General features: G+C 36.7%; 2 protein-coding genes across 2 annotated transcripts; both read right to left on the bottom strand.

The window, feature by feature from the left end:
• Nucleotides 1-3,122: 3,122 nt before the first annotated feature.
• Nucleotides 3,123-6,575, bottom strand: LOC120002623. The gene is made up of 4 exons (XM_038851382.1): nt 6,366-6,575; nt 3,817-6,087; nt 3,268-3,722; nt 3,123-3,128 (listed from the first exon to the last, which is right to left on the bottom strand). The coding sequence occupies exons 1-4, from the start codon at nt 6,412-6,414 to the stop codon at nt 3,123-3,125; spliced, it is 2,781 nt and encodes a 926-aa protein (XP_038707310.1). The 5' UTR covers nt 6,415-6,575.
• A 4,063-nt stretch (nt 6,576-10,638) lies between these two features.
• On the bottom strand, nt 10,639-11,844 carry LOC120001460 (hydrophobic protein LTI6B-like). Its single transcript, XM_038849805.1, has 3 exons — nt 11,666-11,844; nt 10,979-11,093; nt 10,639-10,889 (listed from the first exon to the last, which is right to left on the bottom strand). The coding sequence occupies exons 1-2, from the start codon at nt 11,753-11,755 to the stop codon at nt 11,010-11,012; spliced, it is 174 nt and encodes a 57-aa protein (XP_038705733.1). The 5' UTR covers nt 11,756-11,844; the 3' UTR covers nt 10,639-10,889; nt 10,979-11,009.
• Between the last annotated feature and the right edge of the window lie 10,175 nt (nt 11,845-22,019).

The raw sequence follows: 22,019 nt of genomic DNA, 5'->3' as shown, positions 1-22,019 counted from the left end.
TTATTCACCAATTGAAAAAGTGTGCCTAGCATTAGTCTTTGCAACAAAAAAGCTAAGACATTATATGCTTGCACATGTTATTCATTTGATCTCAAAGGCGGATCCACTTAAATTCATCATGTCAAGACCAGTCTTATCTGGAAGATTAGCAAAGTGGGCACTTCTTCTATCAGAGTTTGATATTACTTTTGTACCTCAAAAGGCTATAAAAGGACAAGCTTTAGCGGATTTCCTAGCGGACCATCCGATTCCAGCAGAGTGGGAGCTTCCAGAAGAATTCCCGGATGAAGAAGTTTTTTTCACTGATGTAATACCATCATGGAAATTATTCTTTGATGGTGCTGCACGAAAATATGGTGCAGGAGCTGGGGTAGTTTTTGTTACCCCTCAAAATGAAGTCATGCCTTTCTCCTTCACATTGATGGAGATGTGTTCCAACAATGTGGCGGAATACCAAGCCTTGATAATTGGCTTGGAAATGGCTTTAGAGATGCAGCTCGGACAACTCGAAATTTTCGGAGATTCTAAGTTGGTTATTAATCAACTTTTATCAAAATATGAAGTCCGGAAGATCAATTTAATTCCTTACCAGAAGCATGCGGCAAAGCTCTTGGAAAAATTTGACATGGTTAATATTATTCATGTCCCAAGGAATGAAAATCGACAAGCAGATGCATTGGCTAACTTAGCTATTGTATTGGCTAACTCCGATAAAGATATCGCGATTATGTCCATTTCTCAAAAATGGGTAATTCCATCATGGACACCTGAAGATGAAACAGAAGTTCATAATATCTCAGTTGATACAACTGAAAATGAGGATTGGAGGCAACCAATCATTGACTTTCTTAAATATGGAAAGTTACCAAGTGATCATCGCCATAAAACGGAAATTCGGCGACGTGCCTCTAGATTCATATACTACAAAGATACGCTTTATCGGCGTTCTTTTGATGGTGTATTTCTTCGATGCCTAAGCAAAGAAGAAGCGAATCAAGTATTGGAAGAAGCTCATTCCGGGATATGTGGTGCTCATCAGTCCGGACCAAAACTTCACTTTCGGATAAAAAGGATGGGATATTATTGGTCAACCATGGTGAAAGATTCCATGGAATATGCTAAAAGATGTGAAGCTTGTCAAGTTCATGCGAACTTTATACACCAACCACCGGAACCCTTACATCCGACTGTTGCTTCATGGCCTTTTGATGCCTGGGGTTTGGATGTTGTAGGACCCATAACTCCAAAATCGTCTGCTGGCCATTTGTATATCTTGGCAGCTACAGATTATTTCTCAAGATGGGCGGAAGCACTTCCATTAAAAGAAGTTAAAAAAGAGACCGTTGTCAATTTCATCCAAGGTCAAATCATTTATAGATATGGAGTTCCCCGATATATCATTACTGATAATGGGAAACCATTCTATAACAATCTAATGGACAAACTTTGTCAAAAGTTTCATTTTGTCCAACACAATTCCTCCATGTATAACGCAGCAGCAAATGGACTTGCAGAAGCCTTTAACAAAACTCTCTGCACTTTGCTAAAGAAAGTGGTCTCCAAGTCAAAGAGGGATTGGCATGAAAGGGTAGGAGAAGCTTTGTGGGCCTACCGAATAACTTATCGAACACCAACACAAGCCACACCATATTCTTTGGTTTATGGCGTTGAAGCAGTAATACCACTGGAATGTCAAATTCCGTCTCTCAGGATTGCTATTCAAGAAGGCCTTACTACAGAGCAAAATGCTCAATTAAGGTTGGAAGAACTTGAGTCCTTAGACGAAAGAAGATTGGAAGCTCAAAAGCGACTGGAATGCTATCAAGCTCGTATGTCCAGAGCTTTCAATAAAAAAGTACATCCTCGATCATTTCAAATAGGAGACTTGGTCTTAGCTATAAGGAGGCCGATTGTGATCACTCGACGGACTGGGGGCAAGTTCCTACCCAAATGGGATGGACCATATGTAGTCACAGAAGTCTACACAAATGGTGCTTATAAAATTATCGACAAGGACGGTCTACGGATCGGACCTATCAATGGAAAATTCTTGAAGCGTTTTTACGCTTAGAATTAAATTGTAATACTCCTTGCCCATATGAGTATAAACTATGAATGGCATCAAAAAAAAAAAAAAAAAAAAAACTCGCTAGATTGAAAACCCGAAAGGGCGGTCTAGGCAAAAATAAGAGTTAAAAAAAAAAAAAAAATTTCCTTGGAACTACGTTTGACTTGATCTCCTCAAAAGGAGTACGTAGGCAGCTTGAGAAATTCCAAGTTCAGTCAAATCAAATAAAAAAAAAAGACTTTGTCTTTTATTTCAAATCCAAATAAAAATAAAAGACTTTGTCTTTTATTTTCAAGTTCAGTTAGAAAAAAAAAGACTTTGTCTTTTATTTCAAATCCAAATAAAAATAGAAGACTTTGTCTTTTATTTCAAGTTCAAAAAAAATAAAAAATAAAAAAAAGACTTTGTCTTTTTATTTCCAAGTTCAGTCAAATCAAATAAAAAAAAAGACTTTGTCTTTTAGTTCAAATCCAAATAAAAATAGAAGACTTTGTCTTTTATTTTCAAGTTCAGTCAAATTCAAAGAAAAAAATTTCTTTGTATTGCCATTTCGAAAAGACAAAATCAAAGCATGTAAGATGTACATTCATGTTATGATTTAAGGTTCCTTTCTTTAATGAGAATACCTTTGATGCTTATATGTGCATACTTGATGGTGCGCCAAGTTATAGCATTAAAAAAGGAGCAAATGAATTCATTGATATGAATGTTCATTACATAAAAAATAAAAAATAAAAAAAAACTAATCGAAATGACAAAGAATAAATAAATAGAGAAGTCTAATTCTTCTTGATCCAATTCGCTAGCCCACGGAATCCATCTTCCAAAGTTGCCTTCCGTTTAGCAATCGACTTAGTTGTAGTGGCATCCTTAACTTGGAGCTTCTCTAGCTTTGAATGTGATTCCTTCAATTGATTAAGGTCATCACTTTCTTTCTTCATTTTCTCATCAAAGGAGTCAAGTTGGGATGACAAAACATTATCTCGCTTCTCTAGACGAGAAATTTCAAGTCTAACTTCCTTTTGTTCTGCTTCTATCTTGCAACGTTCCTTGGTCAAGTCTGGAACAATAAGCATACGAGCAGAAATAAGATCTTCCAAAGAAGCCAACTGCTTTTGCTTTTCTTCTAAAGATGGAAAACGCATGGTGTCATTCTCCTCGTGAAGGAAGTCATCAATGTCATTCAAGTATTCAACCACCTTTGCCATTAAAGGAGAAATATCAATGTGAAAAAATTGACTACAGAAGTCTTTATAACAAGATGACTTCCGAGTCCACCATCCTCTCAAGTCGGATAGGCCTCCATGCAATGCCTTGGTAAATTCCTTCTCAAGATATGCCGTCATTGCTTCACGGAGCATCTCTTCATGCTCATTTAAAAGATTTGGTGACTTATCTTCAGGATTCGCTGATGCGGATAAAACAACAGTCAATTGTTGGGATTTGGTGCTGGAAACTTTCTGACCCAATGTCCCTGAAGTAGCCCCATCATCTGTCAAGTTTAGGCTTCTATTCTCTAAAGAATGTGTGGATGGAATAATACCTTCTCCAACACTATCGGGAAGTTCACCTAATAGACAATCATTTGGGCTACCTTCATCAGCAAAGCCCTCAAGGGCACCAATCATCTCACTCATAGGAATTTTATCGAAAGCTACCCAAAAAAAAAAAAAAAAAAAAAAAAAAAAGTTTATTATCAATAAATGGGCAAATAATAGATAACAAGACAGAGAAAAATAAAGGAATACCTTTATTCCAAGAACATGGAGAGAGATTCATATCACTCTTTGCTTCCGCAGGAATGTCCTTGGTATTAGTTTTGAGATCAATTTGTTTTCCGGAACGTAAACGAGTAGATCTCCTAACCAGTGGTATATCGTCAGAATCAAAGTTAGATTCAAAATCAGTATGTGCTCCTTCAGGTGCAACTGCAACAATTGCAGACTTTACCTTTGGCACTATTTCATCAACTGAAGTTTTCTTTGTCTTGGCCTTTGAAGGTCCAGCTTTAGATTTCTTTAAAGCACGTTCCTCTGGAACGTCTAAATCCACAATGAGAGGTTTCTCTTTCGGTGACAATGGGATGGAGTCATCTTCTCCAGCTTTTCTTTTCCTCCGAGAAAGTGTAGATGCAATATTCTCAACAAGTTTAAAATCAGCACGTTCACTACTCTCCAAAACAGTAGTAGAAACGTTAAGCAATATGGGAGCCACCGTGGTGTCCCACCAATTCTCATACTTTCGATCAATTTGATCGCACATATTAGTACAAGGCCCCGGAATATGAAATTTTGCCTTACTCCCTACTCTTGTTAGAGATAACCAACAACTGTAAAGAGTACTTGGATTCAATTCAAAAGAATGTATATTCGGAGACCCAGGATTGATTTGTTTGAATCCATGCTGTCTTGAAAACCGGTGTGGACTATACGCTTCCAAAGTGTATGACGACCCCCGACGACATGGTAAATAGCCAGGTCGAATACTCATCATAAATTCTTGAATCTCTTCGGACAAGTCTCCAACATCTGTTTGGTCACCAACTTGTTTCGGAGGATGACTCACGACCCACTTAAAGTTTTTTGAGTCCATGTTTCCACGAAGAAGTTTCCGACAGTCTATCATGTTAGGCTCCCAAAATTGATAGACATTTAAAATTCCAGAATATCTCCTAAGTGTAGGACGCCCAAAAGATGTGTCAATGATATCAAATATACCACGAGGGAAATGCAATGCTACCCAGCCATAAAGAAAGTGCCCTGGAAATGATTGAGTAATTCTTCCAAGATCCTTTCTTTCAGAAGAAAAGGTCTGTGTAAGACCTTTATAAATACTTGCTAAAATAGGTGGAACCAGACTATATCTTACACCTGCAGCCATCCGGGAAGCAACTTTAAAAGTTGCGGGTCTTAAGTGGTCATCGCCTGATGGAAGGACAAATCTACAAAGCCAAATAGAGAGATATGCAGCTATCTCCAACTCATCAATCTTGGTGGTAGATAATTCAAGATCTAACGCCTGTAAACATTTTAGATCTCTGATGTCTTCAGAAGACACACTTTGGTTGGGAATGACTATGGGTCTCCACACTTTTGTTGTTGTTCCACTTTTTAGAAATTCATACTTTCCCAAGTTTGATAATTTCTTATATTTCGAGTCTCCTCGAGGATTGGGTTTCCGAGAAACCCCATTAAGCCAAAAATTGAGCCAATCTGCATGCTTGATTCGATCAATAACCTTTTCTCCGGCTATATGTTGAAAAGCCTTAAAGAGATGAAGACAAGAATCTGGAAGAGATTTTCCATCAGTGAGTTCCCTAAAACTCGGAATAACCTCTTCATAATAATCACCAAGTATAGACAATCCGGAAATATCTCGCATTTCCCAAAGAGAAATGCCAATTTCTCCATGCCTCGTCACAAAGGTACTGGTTTCAGGACACCATACCTCACATAAAGCCCGATATGCTGAAGGGGGACGATGATATTCCATCGTTGCTGCTTGGACTGCTAATGATAAATCTTCCAAGCCTCTATCCTTAAGGAGTCCAGCAACCCGTCTGGACCACTCCCAAAAGCCATTTAGATATGAAATCTCTCCTCTGGGATTCAAAGATGTCCCCCATCTAATAAATTTGTTCCCAATATTCTCGGCAATCAAAGGTCGTGGGATGAAGTCATCCTCATTATGATGTGGTGCAATACACAAGTAAGGTAGGCCAAGACGACGGGCATCCGTGGATGCCAATTCCTTGGATCTGCTAATTAAAGACATATCCAAACCTTGAAATCGATTGACACCGGGGATAGCAAAACGGCCAGTCATTGCACTATTGACGTGAAATTTAAGATGACCCTGCATGCCTGTAGAAGAGTGAAGTCCAACAAAAGCCATCGGAAAACGAATTGTTTTCCCTTTAAATTTGGGATTACTAGATTCTGTAATCCATTGTGGATTCGAGTTTGAGCTACTCTCAGAATCCGTCTTCGGGGCTGAACACGGTTTGCGGGAGGCCATATCTAAATTAAAAAAATAAAAAAAATAAAAAATCAGCTTCCGAAAGAAGGAAAAAATAAATAAATTTCAGCTGCCGAAGAAAGAATACATATGCACATGTGTGTATATGTATATGTATAGTTATGGCGTAGGCGCCATGCAACATCACAGCCATGAAAGTCAAGGTTGGTTGCTTTAAAAACAAAACATATATATATATCATAAATATATGTATGAGATGAAAATTTCTAAAAATAATCACGGCTGGGTGATGAAAAAAAAAAAACTAAAGTTGTCTCACCTTTTATGCGTGATGTTGAAAGAGTGAGTATACAAACTCTATAGCACATGTTGGCTTTATATAAGTCTAACTCTCCTATATCAAGTGAGATTAGTTATAAGTTATCAAATACAAATCAAATTGTGATTATATAAAGCAAATTTTATTAGATAATTCAAGACTTAAATTATCTAGTCTTTGATAACTTAAGTCTTGAGGGGGCATTTGTAGACACAAAAAAATTTGCAGCCCAATTAAATAAAATAGTGGGCTCTAAATTAAAATAATTTATGAAGCCCAAAATATTGTTAAATGGATAAAATCTAAGATAAATACAAATCAAATCAAATTCAAATAAAATAAAATTAAAGGGATAATCATTGATTAAGTGATTTCTCTACAATACCCTTAATGTCAAGGGTTAAGGCCAAGGGTACATAAGTAAATTCCACTTCTCCCTTTGCCTATAAATACCAAGCTCATTTGGAAAAAAAAAAGGAGGAAGAAGAAGAGGAGGAGTAGAGAGAAACTATATAAAGACTCTCTCAAATTTCTTCTCTAAATCCGGAATTCTTAGAATTCCTTCAAGTCTCAAATCCAAGTCAAGTCCCGGAAGTGAAAAGTCCAAGTTCTTTAAATCCGGAATTCTTAGAATTCCTTCAAGTCTCAAATCCAAGTCAAGTCCCGGAAGTGAAAAGTCCAAGTTCTTTAAATCCGGAATTCTTAGAATTCCTTCAAGTCTCAAGTCTAAGTCAAGTCCCGGAAGTGAAGTTCAAGTTCTCTAAATCCAGAATTCTTAGAATTCCATCAAGTCTCAAGTCCGATAATCAAATCCCAAATTCAAGTCCAACACTCAAATCCAACTGGATTTTATTACAAATTCGTAGAATTTGTTTGAAGCACTCAACTAAAAATCAGAGGATTCCGTATTCGTGTGGAATATGTCAAAAGAAGAGATCAAGTCCACTTTGATTTTAAATATTTGTAATTTGTATCAAATTTTAAGTGTATTTTAATTTACACTGAGGAATTTGGTGTGTACAGCGTGCCTTCTCAAGTATGAGGTGGCAGCTTGAAGTCGTGGGTTTGACGTTGGGGCGAGCACTTGGCCTGTGAAATCTAATGAAGCTTGTGACCATGTTTATAGTTGGGCTTCAGAGAGTCTTAAGCCTTGGGAAACGATATTTGATGACGTCTTTAGGCTATTGGCCTGTTAATATTGAAACTCAATGTTAAGATAGTAGTTAACTAATTCATGGGCTTGTATAAGGATGTCAATTCGTGCCCGATCCGCTCCGACCCGCCCTGATCCGTCTCGACCAGCACAGATTTTCCCGATCCAAGACTTGTGCGGGGCGGGAATGGGGGAAAAAATTTTCAACCCGCACGGGTATGCCTCCCACTCCGACCCGAACCGACCCGCCCACCCTCCCCACAATCCGCCCCGTCCAGCCCCGCTATACATATTTATATACATAATATATATATATATATATATATATATACACACACATATATATATATAAAAAAGATTTCTTTTATAATATAGATAAATATTCGATTATCTAAACATATATTAATTTGATATTATTATTAAAATCAAAGTAACCCTTAAACTTCTTTAATAAGTCTTAAACCTAAGTACTTAAACATTAAAATCCTATACATAATATTACAATACTCCTATACTCTTAATTAGATTGATTATTGAATAAATATTGATAAAAACATAAGACCTTAAATCTTAAATTAAATATAATCTACTCCTAATTCAATTGAAATACTTAAATTTAACATCCCTAGACCCTAACTTAAATTGACTTGATTTGAACACATTGATTCTAATATAGTAATAAACTAATAATGTCAACATAGAGATTTGAATGCCTAGTTTTAATCCAATATAAATAATCCCTAAACCCTAAGCACTAACTAATCCATGAACCCTAAACCTAAGTACTAAATAATTCATAAACCCTAATCCCTAAACTTGAACGTTAAACCCTAAACCCTATAATTAATCCCTATACCTTAAGCATTAAATAATCCATGAACCCTAAACTCTAAACCTATGCCCTAAATAATCCATAAACCCTAAACCCTAAAACTAAGAACTAAACCCTGAATCCTAGTTTTAATCTTTTAAATCCAATATAAATAATCCCTAACGGTCTAAACCCTAGGAGCTAAATAATCCATAAACCCTGAACTCTAAACTTAAGCACTAAATCCTAAACCCTAGTTTTAATCCAATATAAATAAATAAATAATCCCTAAACCCTAAACATTAGGCCCTAAGCACTAAATAATCCATAAACCCTAAACCTAAGCACTAAACCCTAAATAGTAAACCCTAAGTGGTAAATAACTAAATATAAAATTAAAAATCAAACCTTATTAAGTCATTATTAAATAATATTAATCCAGTGATGAATTTATTGAATTCATTCAATTAAATCAAAACATTTTTAAAAAAACCCATACTGCCAGCTCACCTATGATCTAAGACCGAATAATCTTGAGAACCCCCAAAATTTGACCCTCAAAAGACCCCCATTTAATGTGGAGTGTTGGATGTGAAGTGGGCCCTACATGTGTGTTTTTAACCAATGACTATTTTAATGCCACATAGATTTGTGAGACTTTTGGGAGTCAAATTTTGAGCGTCTCTAGCATTATCCTCTAAGACCTAAGTGGCTAAGGCATTGAGAGAGTAAGAGACTAAAGAAATAAGAACCCTAAACCTAAAGTACCCAAACCGTCTCTCACCCTCTCTTGGTCTCTCACGAGTCTCACGCCGCTGCCGCTTCATCACGTCGACTCACCTGTGGGCTGCGGGTTATGATGTAATTAGCTCTCTCTTGCACACATATCGTCTACTACTACACGCCTACGGGTCAGTTTTATTGTTGTTTTCCTTCTTGTTTGAGTTCTTGTTCAAGCATTTGAATTCATGTTCATATATAAACTCCTGCTTATAGATGATTTCTGTAGTTCATCGCACCTTACCACAATACCTTTAATATGGATCCGTACACATTTGTTTCAAACAATTGAACTCTTTTTTCATTAAAACCCTTTAAAAATCTAGTACCTGGAATCCACGCAATTAATAATGAATCTACTTGCAAACATTTTTTTTTTTGCTTCATTTGTGGAACAGCGATAATGTCATTTTCAGAGAACATGGAAGTGAGGGATCGGATTTGTGTGGCCTTCAATCGGGACGGAGGTCCGTAGGTATCCGTGGATTATAATAGGGCGGGGACGGGTGGAAAAAGTTCCCCCAATGTGCGGGGCGGGGCGGGGGCTCCCATTGAGGTGCAGGGCGGCTATGATCCGCCCCCGCCCCACTCCGTTGCCATCCCTAGGCTTGTTAGGTTGACAGCTCACCTAGGTTTTGGACATGTTAATCCTATTTACGCTCGTGCATATTTTTCTGATTGATAATCAATCGTCAAATCACCTACAAAGTCAGATTGATAATTTTTCTCGACCCATATAGAGATGGATTGATTGGTGGTTCTCAAAATACTCAATAGTCAATTTGGCCAACAATGACAGACTAAATGGCTATTAAAAATTTGGGCCAAACAATTATAATTCTAATATCCACCCCAACCCAAACCACACCAAACCCAGTCAAGTTGTCAATGTCAAACAAACATAGCTGATATCATCAATAAAAAAAAGTCTAGCTATAACTTCCAATTAACATTGAAAAAACGTGTGTCAATGACCGAATGAATTTCTCAAACAGCTTATGTGTACATAGTAAGGAAGAAACCCACAATAAAGAAAGAAAATAAACTTAAACTCTCAGAAACGCAGAACTAACCAAGCCGATAAACCAATCCAAGACAACAAAAGAAGATTTCAATTACAATAATAATTGACGTAACAATAAAAAAATTATGCTGGGAGACCCTTTATTCATAATTTGTTTTATCCCATCGGAACATGAGAGATTTTGACAAGATATCCCGTCGCAAGAACTCTGTTCAATTCAATTACCCAATCCCTGGATCGAATCGAATAAAATCCTGTCACTGAAAAATCTCCAAATCATTACCATTGATCCTCCGCTGAGTGTATTGTCACAAATGGGGATCTTCAATAACTTCATTAGCCCCTCATAGTAGTTGGGTGTACCCTTTATCAGTTTATATCCGACCCAGTTACCAACCCAAAAAAATCAATTGTCAATCATTATCTGACCCAATAATGATTTCGAATTATATCCAACTCCCCCTATCGGAATCAAATGACAAAATAAAAGTAACCAGAAAACTAAACTGGAATCATGGTTGGTCCAAGCCTAGAATATTAATTGAATTCAACAAATATGCTTGCTAAGTCCAAAAGGAAAGGAAGATGGCAATTGACATATCACCCACTCCAATTTGTCTTAACTTAATTTACAGCAAAGCCGATAGATAACAACACAATAATAAATAGAAACGAAAATAAGTACCACAGGGGACCCCAACACACACACACACACACTGCATTTGACTACACCAAATCAATACTTCTCCCACAAACCTGTCAAATAGAGAAATTAAACAAATTAAAATTACTCACAGATTCATACACAAAAGAGAGAGATGATGATGATTATGCTTACTACTTACATAATTAATTAAAGTAACGAAGATGACTTCTTCACTTAGTGATGGCATAGATGGCATAGATGATTCCAGGGATGTATCCGAATAATGTCAGCACAAGACAAATCCAGAATTCAACCTGCAAGTCATCATAAGTTGAGGAAAGTAACCAGTCCACAGTTCACACAAATTTAATAATTCTTTCTTCTTTGTTTTATTCAAAGCAAGTTGTCTCATCGTGTCATCATTCATCTCATGTTTATTTGATGGTTTTAGAGTTGGAACCACCAGAAAGCAACACCAAACACAAGAGAAGAGCCACATCAAAAACAGAGACTTGTACAAAACAAACGCACAAAAGATCACAACTTGCTTTTATTAAATCCCATAAAACAATAGCAAGTCAATTAAACAAGTAAAAGAGATGGATCAACCAAACTTGACCAAGACGCCAAGGGAAGGCAATAATATTACTCATCACATGTTTCTCTGCCTTTTTAGTTTAGACACAGTAGTTGATGATGGATTCAGATTTGGTACCATCAGAAATTAATTAATTAAGCAAAACCAAAACAAGATCCAGATCAAAACTAAATGGACAACAAGCAGTAGCACACAAAGATGACAACTTGGTAAGCCAAAAAAAAACCAGGAACAATGATTTGATCTCCCTAATAAAGTGAAACTAATTAAGAAAAAGAGATAATAAACCTTGCAACCAAACTTGAGGAAGACACCAAGGGGAGGCAATAATATGGCCAGGAGGATATCTATGCAGTTGGCTGTGCCCTCATCTGCCATCTTCTTCTTTTTTCTTTCTTCCGAGAGAGATCGGAATAGGGAGTGTTTGGTAACTGCTCCTGTTGTTACGACTTACAAGCAGGTAGAGTGATTCGCTGGTTACATATATATAATAAATAATGATAATATAAATTGAGGCCCAAAGAGAGCAACGTATAGGCCTACGATTAGATAACATGCTCGCACGTGTTCGGCACGATTAGCCGCCCACCAGATCCACATGTGCCAGTCTGCCAGATGAGGATGAGGCTTCACACCTAGTCCGTGTTGGCATTACAATATGATTATAAGCAGAGGGAATCCAGTAAAGCTACGTAAAGTTAAGTGGGTGACTGGATTCCATTCATTAGCTGGTCGGATCTTTTTTACAGAGAGGATGATAGATGGATTTGGCCTTTGGGGGGTTTAATTTCAGTACATAGTTTTAATAAATAATAATAATGGATTTGACAACTCAACTTGTTAATTCAACCGACATTTTTGCCATTCAAATATTGATTTAAGATAAAGGTGGTCCCAGGCTGTCCGCCTTACTCTCTTTTGGTTTGGGTTAGGGTGCATATTTTCGAAAATAGTCCTCCTAAATAGCCCAACATTTTTTATCCCAATTATGCTCAATCCCATATGACATTACACATCACATGTCACATTAGTATTTTTGTCTATATATATACTCTCCCTCTCTCTTTCTTCTCTTTTCACTTTCTCTCTCATCTCTCCTTTTCTCCCTCCCCCTCACACGAGACAACCACCACAACCAACCGGAGCTCCTCCATCCGGCCACTGATTGGAGCTATCAACCCACCGAACGGAAGCGTCCCAACACCACAGTCATTTCCCAACCCTCCGCACCACCCATTGCCTCTCGTATCGTTGGAAAAAGGCATCCAAAGGAGGAGGTAACCACGGCACAAATCGAGTCGATCCGGCCACCTTCGACGACATCTCCCACAACTGACCTCATATTTAGACTCCACGCATCAAGGCGCTCCTTACCCTTCTATTTTCCTACCAAATAGCTATCGAAATCCGGTGACCCGAGCAAATTACATTGTTCTAACAGCAATGTAATTTTCTAATCCGGACATCCAACCACCTCCAACAGCTCCTTCGGCTAGCTCCAGCAATGTAATAACTAGTCTTTGTGGCTTTTTTTCTTGCTTTTTTTTTTTGTTTTATTTTGAAATTTACACTGTTTTGAGCACAATATAATAATCTGTCTTAATACCATTAGAATGAATATGCTTTTGAAACAATGTATCTACCTTGTTATTCTTGACTGGTTTGTAGATTATTTTTCTCCCCAACTTGTACTTCGCCTATTTTGAAAACAGTGTAACCTGTATGATTGTCTAGCAAGAAAACAGTGTAACATGTAGGTTTGTATGGTAAGAAACAGTGTAACTCGAAGTTCTGTCCAACTCCAACAATGTAATAACTAGTCTTTGTGGCTTATTTTTTTCTGGCTTATTTGTGGCTTATTTTGAAATTTACACTGTTTTGATTACAATGTAATAATCTGTTTGAATACCATTTGAATGAATATGCTTTTGAGACAATGTATCTACCTTGTTATTCTTGACTTGTTTGTAGACTATTTTTCACCCCAACTTGTATTTGGCATATTTTGAAAACAGTGTAACTCGTAGGATTGTCTAATAAGAAAATAGTGTAATTTGTAGGTTTGTTTGATAAGAAATAGTGTAACTCGTTCTGTCTAGCAATTACATTGATTTGTGCATAAAAAAGTATAAGAGATGATGAAAGTGGGAGAAAAGAGGGAAATATGAGAGGGATTATTTGATTTTCAAATTTTTAAAAAGAAAAGAAGTGTGAGAGAAGAGGGAATATTTGAATTTCAAATATGTGTCATGTAAGCATGGTGAGCCATGTAAGCATCTTAGGTGGCAAAGCCACATAGATTTGGGAACATTTGGGACAAAATTTACTGGGATATTTAACATTTTCGTTTCGAAAACTCTAAATATCCCAACAACTTTAAATCTCAGCAGCTGTCCAATCTATGTGGCAAGCTTATGTAAACATGTCTGGCATGAATTAAAATAAAAATAACCTTTCTTTATGAAAGGACAAGATTACCCTCCCTTCTCACATAAATCAAAACCTAATGACAATGCTTCTGCAGCTCCACTCCCCTCCTCCCACTTTAAACCTTCTGCTGCCCATCCCCATAATGCCGCAGCAATCATCAACGAATACTCCATCTTCGACAGGACCTAGAGTCCCATAGCTTCTTCTTTTGCCGTCGGTAGAAGAAAGCCAAGCTCATCATTGGAAGCTTCTAGAAGATACCCAAGATTCAGTTGAGACTCATCGAAACCTGAAGTCAGATGAACGACGGGCACTGACGATGATGACGAAGCGAATATATCTTGCTTTGCGTGGTGAGGTAGTGTTGTTGAAGAAGATAAAGAGGAGGATGATGGTCGAGGACAAGGTGGTGGTAGGCTCCACTGACTGGGTGGAACAGAGAGTGGCGATCGAGAATGTGTTTCAAAGGAGTTCCGAGATTCTATACCATCCCATCGTCAATGTGGACCACTTACTCGTGTTTTTCTCCATGGAACAAGAAGATACTCTTTCCATTTCATAGTAAGGGATCACATGCAACTGCAAATCATTGGACATTACTTGTCCTTGACATTGAAGAGTGAAGTTGGAAACATTACAATTCCTTACTGCCTCGTCGAAGAAATAGAAAAGATCCATTGCTCTGAAGATGCAAACCTACTGGTACACTTACTTCACAGTCTCTTTTAATATTTATCGACCTAATGCTTTGTTTTCTTTAACAGATTAAGTACTACGATTCCTTATTCCCAACCGGGGGCTCATCAAAGCTAGAAGCATCCTTCTCAACAGTGAGGGACGCACCCCAACAACCAACATCATCGCTAGTTTTCCATCAAATTCTAGCACATTGATCTTAAATGCAATTTATTAATTATCTTATAGATGTCCATGTCTTGTTATTTCTTTTTGAACAGCGTGGATTGTGGTATCATTGTCATGCTTATAATGGAGTGCATATTCACCAACAAACCAATCCTAACGACTTTGAAGGAGGACGATATTCATAGGTTTAGGGCTCATGTTCTTCATTTGCTTCTCAATGACAAATATAATGTATGAGGATCATAATGTAAATATTGTTTTTGCTACTATGGTTGAATTATTATTTTTGTGTGTGACTCGTCAAAACAATGCAATGATATTTTGCTGGGTTGCATTTGTTTTCTTTTCATTATATGATTGCAGTCTTACCAAGGTTAAGCAGTTGTCTTGTTCCACACCCATTGGAGCAATGTCCCAAATTTACTTCCATTGTGTTGTTTTTTTGGTTGATAGTTTGGCCACCCAGTTGATGTAAAACTCCATTACATGTTCCATTGCATTGGTTGATAGTTCGTCCATTGCTTTGTTTTGTGTAAAAGCATTTATTGTTTAGTCTAGGCTATGCCCTCATATAACATATTGGAGGCCAAAGTGGATGTGGTTGTCGAATAGGGCATAAGACCCAACTTAAAAAAATCAATGCAATGAAACAGTGCTCTAAACAAACTCAGCTGGATATGACTTCCCTAAAAACTCCCTACTAAAATAAACAATGCAATGAAAACAATTGGTTCTCATCTCAAATGAGGGTCCAATTAGACCCTAAACCATTTTCCGCATAACAATGCAACGTTGAAATTGTTCCTTCACAGCTGGGTGTGAAGGAACTCAAAAATCCCTAATCAATGAAGCAATGCAATGGACTAACAGTTGGTGCTAATATCATGTGAGTGTGCAATCGAACCATAACCCATTAACTATAAAACAATACAATGCGACCAATTGTTCCTTTTCACAGTTGGGTGTGGCTTTCATAAAAAATCCTTAATCAATTAAGCAATGAAATGGACAAAAAATGTGAGCTGATCTCCAATGAATGTGCAATCAGACAACAAGCCATTAACTAAAAAACAATGCAATGTACCACATTGTTCATTCACAGCATAATCACTGTATAAATAGTCTTATTCTCCAACATAATACATAAATAAACTACAGCATCTCCTCAAAACATGAAGCTTGACTCATCCACCTGACTTGCGTCCTACACATCAAATAAGCCAAATAAATAAAAGGTTAATCAATTACATATTAGATTGAAATAAAATAATTACCACTAAGAATGCCAGAAAAGGTTACCATGCTTCCACTTGTTCCTATTGATGGTGGCAACACTTCATTGTTACTTTTGCTGTTCCTAGCAGACCTCTTGAAAATTCTTTTCTTCCTCACAGATAGAGGACGTCCTTTGCCTCTTGCAATCAATAGATCATTTGAGCTACCAACCACATTCAATGCACTAACAAGGGTGGCAATGCTCTTCGCACTAACAGTACTCATCGCACCTTCAATCAAGTTGGCAACATAATTGAAATTATGTTCACTGTAAATTGCCAAACCTGCCAAATATGTGAACATGTTACACAATTTATCATAGCGTTGTTGGTCGCCTGTAATGGTCATTCCATCTTAATATACCTTAACTCGAGAATAAGGTCTCTTTACGCCTTTTCTCCAATGCCTAAATATGTAATGAGCTGAGATTAGATCATGTACATTGTGAACCAACACGGTTATAGCATGTCTGCATATATACCCCTAAACTCAAATCTGCAGCATGTACAAAAGATCGTCGATGAAGTATTGTCGTAGCACACATTATAGGCAACTTTTTCCTTCCTTTATCTCTAAAAAATACATCTTCTTCAACATAGAAATGTGTCAGATTATCATTTTGCACCACAGTTTTAATACCACAATAAATCAACCTCGTCAACTCATTCTAAAACTCTTTGAACTTGTTTTCAGTGTACAAATTCAGAATTTGTTTCTCCATTCCATACGAAGTAGCACATTTGAGTTGCTTGTTAAATGAATTAAAATCCGCTTTACTTTCCTTTTCAGCTTTGTCCCTCAATGCATTGTTAGACTGCTCCACAAATTGTCTAAGAGTCATTTTCGAGTTCACATCACCATCAAAAAATGCATTGGTACCCTCACTCCTCTGAGTGATCGACATACCAACCCAAAAGAAGTTCTTGACATAAATTGGAACCCACATCTCTATCTGATCAAACATTGTTTTCAACCAACCATTATTTGTCAAATGAAATTTATCAATCATAGCTTCCCAGCACCTTTCAAACTCATACGTGCTCTGCGATTCATAAACAGCTTCCCCCAAATCATAAATAATGTTCTCATATTCCCTGTACGAACCAAGCTTCTCAGGCACTTTCTTCAATATGTGCCACAAACATAATCTATGCCTAACTCTAGGAAAGACGACTTCAATTGCATTCTTCATTGCCTTATCTAGATCAGTTATTATCCCAACTGGACAAACATTATGCATACATGCGAGCCATGTCCTAAATAACCATATGAAAGTGTTCGTGTCTTCATTCAAAATTAGCCCACAACCTAGTAAGATTGATTGTCCATGGTGATTGACACCAACAAATGGGCGAATGACATGTCATACTTATTAGTCAAATATGTCGTATCGAACGTAATGACATCCCCAAATTCACGACAAGCTGCCCGACTTCTTGAATCAGCCCAGAAAACATTTTTCAGTCTACCTTTCTCATCGCAATCAATTAATGAAAAAAACCCATCATTCTATGATTGCATCTTGCTGAAATAACTATGAATTGCGTTGGCATCCCCTTCACCAAGTCACAATCGTCTAGCTTTTGCAAGTAAGCTTCTAGTATCCTGTTCCAAAAACAATAACTTCTCATGCCCCCAGCACCAATGACCTATGCATTGTGACTTTTGTTGGCTCTAATCCCAACTATGTCATTAATCTCCAGTTGCCTTTTAACATTAGGGTTAATCACCCGATTGCAACTAAAATACCTCGATTGCGATGGACTCATTACATGGTTATGCTCATCGATGAAATTTGTAATTTCTCACTTACCCTCTTTAGATAAACGGGCTCTCAACCTAGCTTTACAATCATTCTTCGTATTTGACCGATGATTTATGAAATTGTTCGTCTGCGTACTGCTTTTATCTGCTCTGCCACAAGTGAATGTCAAATATTTTACCAACCCATCCTTGTCCTTATTTACGGTCTTTTTCTTTCACAAGAAATCCCCTCCATTGCCCATATCTCTTGTAATGCTGAAACATTTGATTTTCATCTACAAAGAACATCTCATTAGCGGCACTTCAGATTCATCGAAAACAAAGTCTTCCACACCTTGAACACTCTCATCTGAACTAGATATATCATTGTTCATGCACATGTTCGATCCCTCAATGTGCAAGTCCTCCCACCCTCGATATGCCTCATCATGCCTTTTCATTTCTTGGCCAGATCAATTTTCGTACCCCTACAATTAATTGGTAAAACGCACAATGTTATTCATGTCAAATATGAACCAAATAAGCAATGCAATAGAAGTCAATGGACAATCTGACAACTACCAAAAAACGTACAATGCAATACAAACCGCGTAAAGTAAACAACTCCCAAACACAAATGTGTATCAAATCAGTCAAGAAACCTTCCTAATTAAACAATGCAATACACATTAAAATTGTGGCCAACCTCAAAGTTGACTAAATAAGCTAATAACGCCATAAACGAAAACAATGCAATGCAAACCTCATAAAATAAACAATGCAAAGTACCAAACAAGGAGACACTCTCAGATGGGTGTTAGTTCCCTCAAAAATCCCTAGGCAAAGAAACAATGCAATCAATAAAAGTCACTAGACAAACTCAACTTAGTGTGAACCATCTGCGGTATGTTGGCACAAAACAATGCAAAATTTATGGGACCCATGGAAAACGATGCAAGGAATATCAACAATGAACACATACCGCAACGACAAAACCCATGCAACCTGCAACTGTGGCCCTCCAGCTGTAAACCAAGTTCTCTAGTTGCGTCTTCTCATTTAGCTAGAGAAAGAGATCAATTGGGGAGAAACTTGGTTAGGGAAAAATTACAGAGTATGAGAGAGAAACTAGGTTAGTGAAAAATGAAAAATCAAAAACAGTTCTAAAAGGGGAGAATCGGGAGTCGTACGCGATAAAAGCAACAAAACAATTGAGCCAGACTCGTTTACCTAGGTATATCCATACTAACGTGATGACTATTCCATCCACCTCAGCGCCACATCAGTTTGGGATTTGTTGGGCTGAAATAACTTAGGCCATTTAACATTTTCAATAACTTCATTAGCCCCTCATAGTAGTTCTTGTCATTGACTTTGTCAACATCAACAAAAGCGAAGTCGAAACTGCTTGCATTTCCATGCTCAGTAGCTTATCGAGCACAAATAGAGCCGCTGACCCTATGAAATTGATTTTGTGTCCGACACTAGATTTTTTTTATGATCGACAGTCCTATATCGTAGGACTTGTGATTTACACCTACAGTAATGCATTTAGTATCATGGGTGTTAAGAGGGGGTGCTGCATATGTGTGTGGTGTGAGTTTAGATATTCAGGTCTTGATGTATAATATAAAAAAATAATTTATTAAATTTTGGGATTAATTATTATTTAGTAGTTAATAACTCTCACTGAAATTTTTATTTTTTATTAAGAAAAATTTTTAAAAAAATTGGGTGTACCCTTTATCAGGGGTGCCGGGGCTCTACTGTAATAAAATTACAGAAGGCCCCGCTGTAATGGCAATTTGAGACAAAAAATTTTTTTATTTTATTTTGAAAAAATTATAGATGTGTAGTTTATGGTCTAACGAATTCAACGATATTTTTTTGTTCAAAACAAAAATCATATGCTACATGAAAAATGCTTAACAATTTTAGACCGTCGGATATAAACTCAAAACATTCGGTGTCTGGATCACGATGAATTTTTGATTTTTGTTTCGAACAAAAAATGTACCGTTGGATTCTTTAGATCATAAACTACACATCTATAATTTTTTCAAAATAAAATAAAATTTTTTTTGTCTCAAATTGCCATTATAGCGTGGCCTGTTGTAACCACCCCTTAATCAGTTTATCCGACCCAATTACCAACCCAAAAAATCAATTGTCAATCATTGTCTGACCCACAAAGTCAGACCAATAATGATTTTGAATTTTATCCAAAAAAAAGGTGTGTCGGTTATTGGGTTGATAATCAAGTAAGTAATCCGACCCATTTCCAATCTTATGTCAATCAGCTGGGATTCACCAAAATCAAAGTTTTTTGCTGGCGACAAATCCCATCACCTAATCAAATGTAAGTTGACTAGAGCAACAAAAAAATTCTCCAATAAATTTTTTTGAGTAAACAACTAATAATGAACACGTACATATATAATTGACTAGCTTGCTCTAATAATGAGAATGGGAGATAATTTGATTGGTCAGATTGTCTGTATAGAACCTTGAGGTCCAGAGTTCTATTATCACCAGGGAGGGTTTGGGATTTGAGTAGTTTTCCATCCGTTGTGATGACCTTCATGCCCCTCGGATATGGTTTAGCGTGGGTGTGGCCTGTGGGTCTTTCAAAAAAAAAAAACTTGCTCTAATAATGTCATTATGAATTGGGAACTGAATTAATGTATCCTAATTAAGCATCAATTGCTTTCACACCCTCTTAATTTCACATATCTCCTATCTCATTAGCAAACAAATCCATGAATTCACATAAATTTCGATCAAATATAATTTTTCATCCTTCAAATATACACGTGAAACTATTTTTGCTCTTAATTTCATCACTCACCTATGAAAAAATACTCCACTCGTCCCTAAAAAGTTTTTGATGTCCCACTTGACATAATTTGTACATAATGGAATATAAGTATAATACACATTGGGAACAAAAATAGTTCAAGGACGAAAATGAAATCAGGTGTATAGTTGAAAGATGAAAAATTATAGGAAAATTTTCCAAATATAGACGTGTTTTTGTTAAGTTGAGACCTATAATAATAGGTCTGAAAACTAGCATGTCTTTTTTATGCATTTTTCAATAGAGTGATTTTATTTGCACACCAGGATTTGTTATCTTTACACCAATAATTTGCTCATATAAGTTTACACATTTTTTATCTAAGTTTACACCAAATTATTATTGTTAATCCAAAAATACCCTTGATTTAAGTTTTTAATATACATTTTTTTTTTTTTTGAGTACAAGTACAAACACAATATATGACACACCACCAGATCAAGCCTCTGAAAGTACAGGTGTCAACAGGCCCCACGCAGGAGGCACAAATCAAGCCCACGCAGGGGCAGACTATCAAGCCCACATAGGGGCAGACGAAGCCCACACACCTCCTTGTAAATATTCGGAGGAGGTGAGACTAGAACCCATGACCTCAGTCAGGGACATGCAAAGTCATTGCCACTCAACCAATGGCTCATTTGCAGTTTTTAATATACAAAGATGTTATCTTTACACATAAGCTCATACAGTCAAACCCATTTATCTAACATCTTCTTTTTAAAAATACATAAATCTGGGTTTCTTTTTTTTATAGCGACACTTTCTAAACAGGAACTATCGTCGATATCTACGATCGACATCCAACTATCCTTACCTCCAATTGGGTCACCGACTACACCTCATTTTGCCTAATCATAACCATATCTTGTTGTTATTAATTCTAACTCTTGCTATTCCAAATTTTCTCTGTAAACAGAATTTCACAATTGACCAATCAATGTGTCAAACAAGATCACAAAATTGACAAACAAAGTGACAAAGAAACATTGGCAAATGGACTTCTTATGTACAAGTGAATATAATTAAAGTGATAATAAGAAATCTGGAATCATTTAATCTGCAACAAGTTTGTTTTCATGAATCATCAACTATCATATTGATTAACAAACCATGTCACAAGAAGCCATAGTTCTTTTAAATTAACATAAAAACTCACTCCGAACACTAAATTAACATGCTAGTCAATGTCTACATAAAATGTCTCTCTAGTGGCCACATTCGAGCCAATTAATTCTAAAAAACGTTGAATACGATGTTGATATGCTACATCCCATCCATTAGCTTCTTCTGTATGATATCTGTACCAATAATTTGCCACTGGTGGGATTGAGCACTCATCAATAAGGCTCAACTGCATATGAAATCACAAGTTCAATCAATTCACTCAACTTTAATATACAAAACTAAATTAATTACACTTTTTAGTACCTGTACAAAATGGTTTCCATTTACAAAATCAATCGCTATCTCGTT

Source organism: Tripterygium wilfordii, chromosome 7 (genome assembly GCF_013401445.1).
Source record: "Tripterygium wilfordii isolate XIE 37 chromosome 7, ASM1340144v1, whole genome shotgun sequence".
In the NCBI taxonomy this organism is placed as follows: Eukaryota; Viridiplantae; Streptophyta; class Magnoliopsida; order Celastrales; family Celastraceae; genus Tripterygium; species Tripterygium wilfordii.
Note: the sequence above shows the minus strand (reverse complement) of the source record. Positions and strands in the feature narration are given on the sequence as shown.

Excerpts from the sequence above, each read along its gene's own strand:
- LOC120001460 (XM_038849805.1), bottom strand. The coding sequence starts at position 11,755 with ATGGCAGATGAGGGCACAGCCAACTGCATAGATATCCTCCTGGCCATA. Across the intron at positions 11,094-11,665 it reads TCCTCAAGTTTGGTTGCAAG|GTTGAATTCTGGATTTGTCT; the intron begins GTTTATTATCTC and ends GATGACTTGCAG.
- LOC120002623 (XM_038851382.1), bottom strand. The coding sequence starts at position 6,414 with ATGTGCTATAGAGTTTGTATACTCACTCTTTCAACATCACGCATAAAA. Across the intron at positions 6,088-6,365 it reads TTCAACATCACGCATAAAAG|ATATGGCCTCCCGCAAACCG; the intron begins GTGAGACAACTT and ends TTTTTAATTTAG. Across the intron at positions 3,723-3,816 it reads TCCATGTTCTTGGAATAAAG|CTTTCGATAAAATTCCTATG; the intron begins GTATTCCTTTAT and ends TTTTTTGGGTAG.